This window comes from Corylus avellana, chromosome 6 (genome assembly GCF_965113065.1).
Source record: "Corylus avellana chromosome 6, dhCorAvel1.hap1.2, whole genome shotgun sequence".
Taxonomy (NCBI): Eukaryota; Viridiplantae; Streptophyta; class Magnoliopsida; order Fagales; family Betulaceae; genus Corylus; species Corylus avellana.
This window is the reverse complement of record NC_142495.1, coordinates 12,865,105-12,877,813: the sequence shown is the minus strand read 5'-3', so window position 1 is coordinate 12,877,813 and position 12,709 is coordinate 12,865,105. Positions and strand designations below refer to the sequence as shown.

The 12,709-nt window shown below is 41.9% G+C and overlaps 1 protein-coding gene across 1 annotated transcript in view; it reads left to right on the top strand.

The window, feature by feature from the left end:
* Positions 1-12,709, top strand: part of LOC132190794 (pyrophosphate-energized membrane proton pump 3) — a 38,884-nt gene that overhangs the window by 18,022 nt on the left and 8,153 nt on the right. The window contains exon 6 of the mRNA XM_088517351.1: positions 1,836-2,008. Within this exon, the coding sequence (XP_088373477.1) occupies positions 1,836-2,008 (173 nt within the window). The remainder of the gene's footprint in view (positions 1-1,835; positions 2,009-12,709) is intronic.

The window sequence follows — 12,709 nt, the reverse complement described above, 5'->3', positions numbered from 1 at the left end:
CCTATGTTTACAAGAAGTATGTCTAACATTTGATGCACTACTTCATCCTCTTATTGGATGTTGAAAAGAACTGAACCTGGTGGCGCAACTTGTACTTTTGAGGGTGATGAACAATATGTTGAGGTGAACGATCCGTAATTGTTATTTGTACCGAAAACCACATTCTTAAGATGACTAGATATTCGAGATAAATGTGTAAGCTGATACATAAAAAGTTGACAGACACTTGAATGTGAATGAGCTGACTGAATAATCATTAAAGGAATCTTTTAGTGTTGTGGAGAACTGCCTATTGTAACGTAGTCAACAAGAGATCTTGATACACTAGTTTATGTTAGTGTTATTGTGCATATCAGACAAAAGTATTACTGCTATTTTTACCTGATGTCTTTGCAGTACTGTGTCCCTTTTGCAAGGAGACAAAACGCTAGTCCTTGGAAGCCACCCACTTATCAAAAAATTTCGCTTGACTTTGTATTTGTGCCTGATTAGCATCATGTAGTTTTATCTGCAGATGCAAGGTTAGCAGGTTGTGCATAAGGTGATGCCAACCTGCATTATAAAAAGAGAGCAGTAAATAGAAATTTCATTGTTTATGCCCTCATGGATCTGTTTCCTTGACCATATAAACATAGCTTTGTGAGTCCATGTGTTAATCTTCTGATAGTCTTCTTTGTTGCAGTTGTAAGTTAAATTTTAACTATTACGTTTATGTTCATTTAGTAGGGGTTTGAGCTTTAACAATGTGCTCTAGTTCAAATAGCATCTTGTCTTCTAAGAACAAAGTGGAGGGTGAGGTCGTGTCAAGACCAAAGAGTGCACGTGTAACTTGCCAGTCAAAACAAAAAAGTGCTTTGGAGAGCCCAAAGGCCTGAAAGTTATGTTGATATGATGACACTTTCAAGTACTTCATTCAACTTTCTGCTTATCTCATTAGATTGAGGCATAGACATGTAGCATCAGCAACTTCATTAGGAAAATTTTACCACTTCGTGTGAGATACCTCATGGTTACAACAAAATGTTTTTGGCGGAATATCCAGGGTCTAAATTCATAATTGCTTGATGGATTGCAAAAGTATCAAGTTTAGTGCAAGCTTGCAAGATTTCTTGACAGCGGCCACTTCGCGCAAAAATATTAATGCTTTAGACTGCATCAAGACGTTTCCTTCTAGGATTGCTCTCCTAGGATTATGAATTCACTTTCGTTGGGCCAATGCCAGGTGAATGCCTTTTCATTAGGGAAACAGCTTCGAAAGGGGAAAATGGTTGTTTAGGTTGCCAGTCTCGAAAGGAACTTATGGCTTGTGATTTCACTTGATGTAGTGTTAAATAAAAGTATAAATTGGAATTTATTCCAAATCTAATTAGATTTACTTAAGGCCTCTAAAAAAATGATGCATCTGTATATTTCACATGATTCTACTGTAGGTCTTGGTGGTACGATATGTATTAATGTACAGTGCTGTATCCTAATATAATAGTAAAACCATCTTTCAAGTTGCATGGTGATGCTCTCTCATATATTTGTTCTAAAGATACTTTCATTTTGCTAAGGTTAGTCAAAACTATATGTATGATTGAACTTTGATCTATTATAGACCATATTTTAACTACGGGCACATGCGTGATTTTTTTTTGTTGTTGGCTGTTGTGACTGCACCTTTTTGTATGCTTGTCATCTTAGATTTTCATTGTGTCCATAATCCTGTAATGCAGTCATATTTACTTGTGCACCTTTCTGTATGCTTGTCATCTTAGCTTTTCATGGTGTCCATATCCTGTAATGCAATCTTATGATCTGATGCTTGACGTAAAAATGTTCTCTTCTTCCAGTGCCTCTTCTCCTTGTGGGTTATGGTTTTGGAGCTTCTTTTGTTGCCCTGTTTGCTCAGTTGGGAGGTGGAATTTACACAAAAGCAGCCGATGTCGGGGCAGACCTTGTTGGTAAAGTAGAGCAAGGAATACCTGAAGATGATCCAAGGAATCCTGCTGTAATTGCAGATCTGGTAGCTATCCCTTCTCCTATTGTTAACTTTTTCTGCTAAGTTTGTAACACCCCCTTCCTATAGGAAGACAATATTACGCATCGCTCAGTCAAAAAACATAAGGATACAAAAATTTGATATACTGAAAATCAAAGCAAACCTAACGTCTCATAACAATTAAAAGTTAAACCATCATATCACTTGTTGCAACTCATTCCATTAAAACTAAACCTCTAAACCTTAGTCTTACCATAAGAAAGCATGCTGAAACAAAAAAAGAACTAATGTGCAGCATGCACTAATTTATTTCGCTTTTAGGTGAAGGTTTCCAGCCCTAGTTTCCATGGCCTGTAGAACCATCCACAACATCATCTGGGTTGTTTTAAAATATGGAAACAAAGGATGAGTCGAACACTCAAATACTGGATACATCATACAGTAAATAAAGTTGGAACCGATTTTCATTTTCATAACATCAGAAAGTACAAGTAAAACATTCACACATATCAGAAATGTTCTTTTTTCCTTTAATCTTTTGAATGGTCGATACACAATTCTACCTTGTGTAAGGGTTGGCGATCACAAGGATCCCGACTCCGCTCCCATGGCCGCAGGTGGAACTATCGAATAATGTAGATATGTCTCCATTGAATATTTTGCCTCGGATAAAATAATAATCAACCTCAATATGTTTGGTCGTTTCATGAAAATTTAGGTTAGATGCAATATGCAAAGCAACATGGTTATCACAAAATAATGGGATAGGAGTAGGAGTTGAAAATCCAATTTCCTGAAGAAAATGTTGTAACTATGTCAACTCACTAGTAGTATGAGTCGTTGCCCTTTACTTTGCTTCAGCACTGGATTGCACCACTGTTGTCTATTTCTTACTCTTACAATTTACAAGATTATTGCATAAGAATGTATAATATGATTTTGTAGACCATCTATCTGAAGGAGAACTTGTCTAATTTACATTAATAAAACCTTCTACACTAAGATGTCCATTCGGTCAATACAGTATCCCAAGACCAAGGGCTCTCTTCAGATACTGAATAATGTGAGTAACATCTTCGTAATGTGAAACACGAGGAGCTTCCAAGAATTGACTAACAACACTAACTACATGGTAAATATTTGATCTGGTGATAATAAGATAGTTCAACTTTCTAACTAGACGCCGATACCTACCAAGATGGCTAATTCTCATCGTAGGGGCAATCGGGTAGAAGTGCTTCGTATAAATGGGGAATTATCCGAGGATCCAGTGGTAATAAAAGATCACATAGTTCAGTACTATCAAGGTTTATACTCGGAACAATGCACTTGGCGTCCTAGAATGGATAACCAGCCCTTTATGTCTATTGATGAGGAGGACAATAGGTGGTTAGAAAGAGATTTTGAGGAAAAGGAGGTGTGGGAGGTGGTTAAGGGCATGGATGGTGATAAGGCCCCGGGTCCAGATGGCTTTTCCATGGCTTTTTTTCAAGCTTGTTGGGGGGTTATTAAACAAGATGTTATGGCGGTCTTTGCTGAATTCTACCGAAGACGTCATCTGGTGAAGAGTTTGAATGCAACTTTTATTTCCTTGATTCCGAAGAAGGCGGAAGCGGTGGAGATGAAGGACTTTAGGCCTATCAGCTTGGTGGGAGGGGTGTATAAAATTGTTTCTAAGGTGCTTGCCAATAGGATGAAAACTGTTTTGGGAAAGGTTATTTCCTATTCTCAAAATGCTTTTATCGGGGGTCGGCAAATCCTAGATTCCATTCTCATTGCCAATGAATGCGTGGATAGTCGCATGAAATCAGGATTGCCGGGTATTCTTTGTAAATTGGATTTGGAAAAGGCCTATGACCATGTCAATTGGGATTTTGTTTTGTATTTGCTGCATAGGTGTGGTTTTGGAGAGAGGTGGAGGGCGTGGATAGAGTGGTGTATTAAGTCGGTAAGATTCTCCATTCTTGTGAATGGTTCTCCGCAAGGCTTCTTCAATAGTTCGAGGGGAATCCGGCAAGGGGATCCTCTTTCTCCTTTGTTGTTTGTGCTTGTGATGGAGGCTTTGAGTAAAATGGTGAATACGACGGTAGAACAAGGCCTTTTGACTGGGTTCTCGGTGGGAAATAGGGTGATATCGGAGCTGATGGTCTCTCACTCTTTATTTGCGGATGATACTTTGATATTTTGTGAAGCGTCCATTGAGCAAGTCCAGTATGTACGTCTCATCCTCTTATGTTTTGAAGCTGTATCGGGTTTGAGAGTGAATTTGGGAAAATCAAAGATTGTGGCTATTGGTGAGGTGGAGAACATGGGGGTTTTAGCTAGTATCCTTGGGTGTAGTGTTGCCGAGTTGCCTATGAAGTATTTGGGTCTCCCTCTTGGGGCGTCGTACAAGGATACGGTTATGTGGAATGATGTGATTGAAAAATTGGAGCGCCAGATGGCGGGTTGGAAGAGGATGTATCTCTCTAAAGGAGGTCGCCTAACTCTTATTAAGAGCACTTTGGCTAATCTTCCGACTTACTTTTTGTCTCTGTTTCCGCTTCCTATAAGTGTAGCTAAAAGGATTGAGAAAGTCCAAAGAGATTTCTTGTGGGGAGGAATGGGTGAGGAGTCTAAGATGCATCTTGTAAGTTGGAATCAAGTGTGTCGTCCCCTTCGTTATGGTGGCCTTGGCATTCGGAAGTTACACCTTTTTAATCAAGCTCTCTTGGGGAAATGGCTTTGGAGATACGCGAATGAGAGTGAGGCGCTTTGGAGTAAGGTTATCAAAGCTAAATATGAAGACAAGGAAGGTGGGTGGTGCACTAAGGAGGTGCCGGGTGCCCATGGTGTGGGCCTATGGAAGCACATTCGTCAAGGTTGGAATCTTTTTGCCAAAGAGATTCGTTTCGAGGTGGGGGAGGGTTCGAAAGTTCGTTTTTGGCATGATATTTGGTGTGGGGAGAGTCCCTTGAAGCAAGCTTTTCCGTCCTTATTTAATATCGCCAGATACAAAGAAGCTTGGGTGAAGGATAATTTTACTTGGAGGAGTGGGAGAGTTGAATGGAATGTCATTTTTATTCGGCCCGTCCAAGATTGGGAGATGGATATGGTTTCTCCTTTCTTTGATCGGTTGTATTCTTGCAAGATTTCCATAGGAGTGGCAGATCGTATGTGCTGGATTTCGTCTAAGAAAGGAAAGTTTGAGGTTAAGTCGCTCTACAAGGCTTTGTCCCTATCCAGTCAAGAGGTGTTTCCTTGGAAGAGCATTTGGCGCACTAAAGCTCCTATGCGAGTGGCTTTTTTTGGGTGGACAGCGGCTCTAGGCAAAATCTTGACACATGATAATTTGCGTAAGAGGAATATAGTGGTCATGGAGTGGTGTTGTATGTGCAAGAAGTCCGGAGAGACAGTCGATCATCTTCTTCTACATTGTGAGCTCGCTAGTGCTCTATGGCATTCGATTTTTAGTCGGTTTGGCTTGCATTGGGTCATGCCTTGCAGGGTGAGAGCCTTGTTCGAGAGTTGGTGGTCGGGAGGACGATCCCGGAGCGCAGTTGTGTGGAAGATGATCCCTCTGTGTCTTATGTGGTGTATATGGAATGAAAGAAATGCTAGATGTTTTGATAATTCCACTAGGACTATAGAGGAATTGACCCATTTTTTCCTCTTCACTCTTTACTCTTGGACGGCCGCTTGGCTAGCTCCTATAGAGATTAGCTTTTCTGATTTTCTTTTTCATTTCTCTCCCTCTTAGGCGCTCTCTTTTTATACCGCCCGTGTAAATGGGTTGCGCCCCTCTGCGCCTTTGCTTTATAATACATTTACTTATCAAAAAAAAAGGTTGGGCACCCAAAATACCAATCTCTTCTATCAAATCGAGTACATACTTTCTCTAAGAGAAGTTGATATTTGTCCAAGATCTAGCAAGTTCAATACCTAAAAAATATTGAAGTTTACCCAAATCTTTTGTATGAAACCCCCATTGCAAAAATTGTTTCAATCGGACAATGCCTCCTAAATCATATCCAATAATAATGATATCGTCTACATATGCCACAAGGAGAATATAACATGCACTAGTATATGAGTGAAATATTGAATGATCCATCTAACATCTCTAGAGTCCAAACTCCAATACCGCCTCAAAGAATTTCCAAACCATGCCCTCGGTGATTGCTTGAGACCATACAATGCATTTTTTAACTTACAAACATGATCTTGATATTCCCTCTTAGCAACTCACCCAGGTGGTTGCTCCATATAAAACTTCCTCATGTAAATCCCCATGAAAAAGGCATTTTTAACATCCTATTGAAACAAGGGCCAATCAAGATTAGCAGCCAAAGAAATATGAACATGAATAGAAGAAATTTTGGCAACTGGAGAAAAAGTTTCATCATAGTCAATACCTTACGTCTGTGTTAACCTTTAGCAACCAATTGAACTTTCTACCAAACCATCAAGATTAAACTTATATGTGCAAACCCATTTGCAACCAACTACCGGACGATAACAAAACCAACTTCCATGTCTCATTTTGGTGCAAGGTCTCCATAGCTTGCGTCCAACCAAAGTTAGATAATGCATCCTGCCTGCATTGTCTTTGGGATAGAAACACTAGAGTGATGGGAAATAAAGCAAGAAAGTGACAAGGACAAAGAACTAGTCGATACAAATTGATCGATAGGATGTTTGGTTGTGCAAGTGGGGACACTGGATCTGCAGACAATAAGGATGATGGTGGAGGTGTAGGAGCTGATGGTCGAGGGTGACGTGTATAGACTTGGAGTGGAGTAGGCGAGAGCAAGGAGGCAACGAGATTGGAGGAGAGGCAGATTCAGATAGGGGCGAAACTAATGGCGGTATGGGAAGGACATCGAGCTTATAGAAATGATATCCCTTCTAGGTTGTGGAATAACCAAGAAAGACACAATAGTAGCATGAGGATCAAGCTTATCATAACAAGGATCCAAATTGTGAATATAATTGACACACCCAAAAACCTTGGGTGGCAAGAGAACGAGGATGAAGAAGAAAATAAGAGAGAATGAGGAAAGGCGCCATCTAAGATTGAGGGGGGCATTCGATTAATAAGATAGCAAGCAGTGAGAACAGCATCATTCAAAAAATTGTTTGGGGACATGCATATGAAATAAGAGAGCACGTACAACATTCAATAAATGAAGATTCTTGCGTTCAATCACATCATTTTGTTATGGAGCGAGGGCAAGATGTTTGATGGATAATGCATTTATCAAACAGCTACGAAGCAAAAGAACTAGATTTATATTCTTGGGCATTATCAAAATGCAAGATACGGTTTTTCTGAGAAAATTGTGTTTTAATCATATTCTGAAAGACTTGGAAAATAGAAAATAACTTGGAACAATTTTTCAATAAAAATCGCCATGTCATACAAGAGAAATCATCCACAAAATCCACAAAATAGTGGAATTTATTGGATGCTACATTAATTGGACCCTAGAAATCAGAATGCACAACCCAAAAGGACTTGAAACCCTACGAACAACTCTTGACGGAAAAGAGATATGGTGATGCTTACTAAGCTGACAAGCTTCACAATGCATAGACAACTCATGACGAAGACTTGAGATTTGATGCTTCAATGTAGAAAGTTAAGGATGACTAAGACGACAAAGCTATTGAAGAGCAAAGACATACGATTGTAGAGCGCGAGAGGGAGACATAGGTACGAGGTCTAGATAATATAATCCACCAACTTAATGCCCCATACCAATCATGCTTCTTGTCTTGAGATCCTAAAAAATGCGGAAAAAAAGAGTAAAAACTAACAAAACAATTAAAAGCTTGGTAATTTTACTAATGCATAATAGATTAAAAGGAAAGCCAGGAACATGTAGAACGGATAGCAACTCAATTTCAAGACTTAGATGTTTATTGCCAGAGCCGACAACTGCTGATTTGAAACAATTAGCTAGAGTGGCACTTTGAAGTGTATCAACATGATGATTTTCAAAGAGGGAAGCATACGGACCAGCCATAAGTTCATTTGCTCCAAAATCGATTACCCACAAGTCACTAGTGGAGGATAGAATACAGTAAGATGCAGTATCTGAGTGAGCAAGAGAAGTAGTGGAAGAGGAAGAGGCCCGCTTATGGGCTAAGAATTGAGCATACTCATCTTTTAGAATGGAAATCAAATCAGAATCTAGAATTGGGCTCGAACTAGCAGGTGAAAGAGTTCGACAACTCCGAGACACCGAACAAATTCCTAACCATCAGGTCCCTTGGGGTTATGGTCTCGAGTCCAAATGTGGTTGGAGAATCCTCTTGGAAAGAAACCTGATTGGCAAACCCAGATGGTTTGCCATGTCAATCTCAACAATAATTCGCTGAATGATTACTATGGCCACAGTGAGTGCATTTGCGAGGCTCATGACTTTCGATCCAACCACCTCCTTAAGAATCACTTCCACCACGAAAACCACGACCAATTTGACCGCCATGTCCCCCATAGGAACTACTAGAACCACCACGAGCAGCAATAAAAGAAGCGAATCACCATTGTGCTCATAACTCAACTGAGAATCATGATCACAAAGAGTAGTGCATTGAATTCAACAAAAAACCTCAGGATGAGATGGGAATTTTGAATCACATAATATTTGCGCATGAATAGACTCATACTTGGGTTTCAAGCCAAGAAGAAACCGAACCACATATACATCTTGACATTGCTTTTCCATAGTCTTTAGGTTAGTGGATAGTGGCTGCTACATGTTCCTCTCTTTACAGATGGCCACCACCTGATTGTAGTATCATCCATAGTCTGAGCACCTTGCTCAAGCTCAATATATTGTTTATACACCTCATAAATCCAAGTGATATTTCCAGTACCAGAGTACATATGTCTGAGATGATCCCAAATATCCTTGTCAGTAGGAAGATAGATACATAAAGATCCAATGCGAGGCTCAATATTGTTCAGCATAAGAAAGAGAATTTGATTATCTTCTTGTTCCTAAAGGCTAGTGGAACTAGTGGGCTGAGGCTTATTCGAGGTTAAGTGATCATATAAGCCTTTTCCTTTGAGAAATACTTCAACAGATGGTGCCCAATAAACATAATTCTTCCCATTCAGCTTCATAGAAGTCATATGAGCATTAACTAGGGGAGCCAAAGGGACAATCTCTAATTTAGTAGGCATAATGTTGATCGATGTCACCGATCAGTGCAACAACAGCAACAAATAAGCCAAGTAATCCACCCAATGCACCTAACAACCATCCACAATAAGCAATCAAAATAATTAGAAAACTCCTCACAGTGCGTAAACAAGCCCAAAAACAGCTCAACCGAAACATATCAACCAAAATATTGTATAGAGAAAGAAGAACCAGCCTGAATCGACCAAAAACCACTAAGAACCAGTCTGAATCGACAACAAACCACTGAGAACCAGTATGAACCTTCTTTGAAACACTAAGAAGTAACCTGAACCGGTCTAGAACCATCCTAACCAAACTATAGTTATCCTTAGACTTGAAATGGCCTAATCTGAATTGGAGAGAACCTTCAACCAAATGGAGATCTTCATCTCCAATAACTTGTTGAAACCTCACTGGCAGCAACCAGACCTCATGGTCGACAACAATGGCAATGGCCATAGACCCAACTGACGACCACAATCGAACTTTTCAACATCCACCCAACTTGCGACCAAAATCCTCAAACCACCAACACGAGCATCTCCGGCCACCGAAGACGGGGATGAGTATCACAAACAACACTGATTACACCAACCAAACACCCTGAGCTAGTTTTCTATACTGGGCATCAAAAACTAATTCACAGCAGCCACTATTGTGGTTCTGTTGGGTACACTAACACCACTGACGACAACAGAAAATATGGCAGTGATGGCCCCCTTAGGTTCCCTCCAAAAGGGGGAAGTTTGACGTTAGATCGTTATATAACATTTTTGTATCTCATGATATCACCCCCTTTCCTTGGAAGAAGAGTATTTGGTGTAATAAGGCCCCCTTGAGAGTGTCATATTCTGTTTGGACAGCCACCTTAGGGAAGATCATCACAATGGACAACCTTAGGAAACAACACGTTATTGTGATTTATTGGTGTTGTATGTGAAAGAGTGTGGAATCTCTCTTTCTCCATTCTGAGATCGCTAGTGCCTTGTAGAGTGCGTTTTTTCAGCCATGTTAGGTTTAGCTTTGGTCATGTCTCCGAGAGTAGTAGCTTTATGTCATAATATTATAATTCTCAATGGTGAGAGCTGAGAGCTGTAGTTTTTTTGTTAAAATGGTTTGAGCTGAGTTGGTGAGAGCTGAGAGCTGAGAGTGGAGAGCTGTGGTGGCGCGTGGGGGCGCGTGTGTGGTGGTTGGTGTTTGCTGGAGGTTGTGTTATGGCTGGACCGAGGAGATGGACGGTGGAGTCTAAGGAATTTGAGGTGTTGATCAAGGTAGGGGCTTCAGGGGTGAGGATTTTTGAGAAAAGCAAAAGATTCAAAAGGTCCATTTTCTTAAAAAAAGATGAATTAGCTTGGTTGGTGCGTATAGTGGATGATCTGGTGGCAGTGGACACCTCTGAAGTATTTTGGGATCAATCCAGGGCTGGATATCCTAGAATAATAGCCCAAAAGTGCTCAAATAGGCATGGCTGCTTCTTGACAGTGGAGGAATTTGATGGAAGAAGCAGGTGTGGCTCGATCATTATTCCTGAAGGACGCCGTGGATTTGGGTGGGATAGGTTCATCAAGGAAATGAAAATGGCTAATGCATCTCTCTGGGAAAACAGAGGGTCCACTGAGTATAGAGAGCTTAGGGGAGGAAAAGGAATTAATGAGGAGAAGAATAAGAGAAGCTACGCGGAGATAGTATTGCAGTCGAAGAAATCCCAGGATGATTGCATCTTCGGCCATGCTCAGGATCGGCGAAGTAATCTGGAACAGAGGAGTCAGAAGTATGGCAAGAATGCGTTATGCCCAAAGCAGACCCAAGATTTGGCGTTAGCTTAGGGAGGCGGTGGGGGGTTGCCGACGAAGACTCTATGGCCGACGAAGTCTGTGCAAATTCCGGCAAAGCATGGTCTGAAGGTTATGAAGGACGGAGGTTGCATGGGATCCTCGAATCCAGGTCCGGCGAGGGGTACAGTAAATTCAGCGGAGCAGGTAGCGCTGTTGTCAGGATCTGAGTACACGAAGAGACGTGAGGGGATGGGGCACCATGCTGGGCAGACCTATGCTGAGGTAGGCAACGAGCTTCTTAACGTGAAGGAGTTGCTGAAGCATCTGAAGAGGGAATGTGATATGGGGTTGACTAGGATAGATAAGGTGTTTAAACAGATGGGATTCAATGAGATTGGGCCGGAAGTTAAGCAAGTTGTTGAACAGGGGATGGCAGGAATGAAAGGGAAGAAGAAAATTGGGCCGGGTGATAAAATATGGAAGCCCATTAGCAGGCTAAAGGTGAAAAAAAAAATGGTGTTCAAATCCAAAGGAATTGTGGGCTCAGGCGTGGTTTCTAGTTCTAGCCCAATCAAAGCTGGACCGCGATTCAGTTTTCCAGCTACCTTGGTCTCAACAGAGGCCACTGAGAAAGACATGAAAGGTCCATGTTTTCATTCGGCGATTCCGGCGAGTGCGCCACTGGTCGTAGGAGAAGTTTTGGGGGAAAGGGGGACTGGGTCAGCAACAAAAAGGAATTCCAGGGAGGTTAGCGGCACTTCTGTACGGGATGCGGGAGTTGTCCTGGCCGGAGAGAGAACCAGAGATAAAAAGGCTGTAAGTCCGGCGAAGAAGTTTCAGCTTACTAGTAATGGGCAGAACCTGATGACCTATAGAAGGAGGAAGTTGGGGCTGCGGAAATGGAATGTGGCACAGGTGGATGCGCTAGAAGCCGCAGTTTCGGCAATTGGGCAGACGAAAGGGATCCTGGGCCCGACACCGGAAGTCTCGCAGAGGGTGCCGGAGACGCTGCCGTCGGAGGGATATGGTCAGAGGTCGCCGAAGAACCCTCTGGAGATCGGCGAGGCTGGGGAAGTCATGGGTTTGGCCACTGGTCAGATTCTGAGGGGAAGCTCCTCTCGCCGGAAGGCAGGAACGGTAGTGGGGGGCGATGATCAGGAGGATTGTCGGGGGGAGGCTATGAATTTGGGTCAGAAGAGTCAAGTGGGTCAGGTCAGGCTGGATCAATTTCAGGAATTGGAGGTTGTGAGGCAGGACCCAGGTAGGATTGAGGACAATTGTTCTGATATAGGAGGGCTGGAGGATTTAGGGTCAGACTCGATTTCATCCAGTTGGGTAGTTAATAATTGTATAAGGTTTTGTCCTAAAATTGGCATCTCGGATGAGGGGAGAAAGGAGGAGCTGGAGGCTTTGTTTAACGCCATTGAAGCTTCTAGATTGCAGCAGGATTCTGACTTGGGAGACATTTCGGACAGTGTTTCTGAATCCAATGGAAGAGAGGAGTTAGAGGAAGGTGAGAGGGGAGACTTGGTGGATAATGAAGCTTAACATTGTAGTATGGAATGTGAGAGGGTTGAATGCCCTCAAAAAAAGGTTACGAATAAGGGGGCTCTTGAAAGAATGGAAAGCGGATATAGTGTGTTTGATTGAGACTAAGATGGAGGTTTTGTCCTGGGAGGTGATTCATAGTCTTTGGGGAGGTCAACATGTAGGGTGGAAGCACAAAGGTTCAAATGGTTTGTCGGGGGGGATGTTAATGATGTGGGATAGGAGGG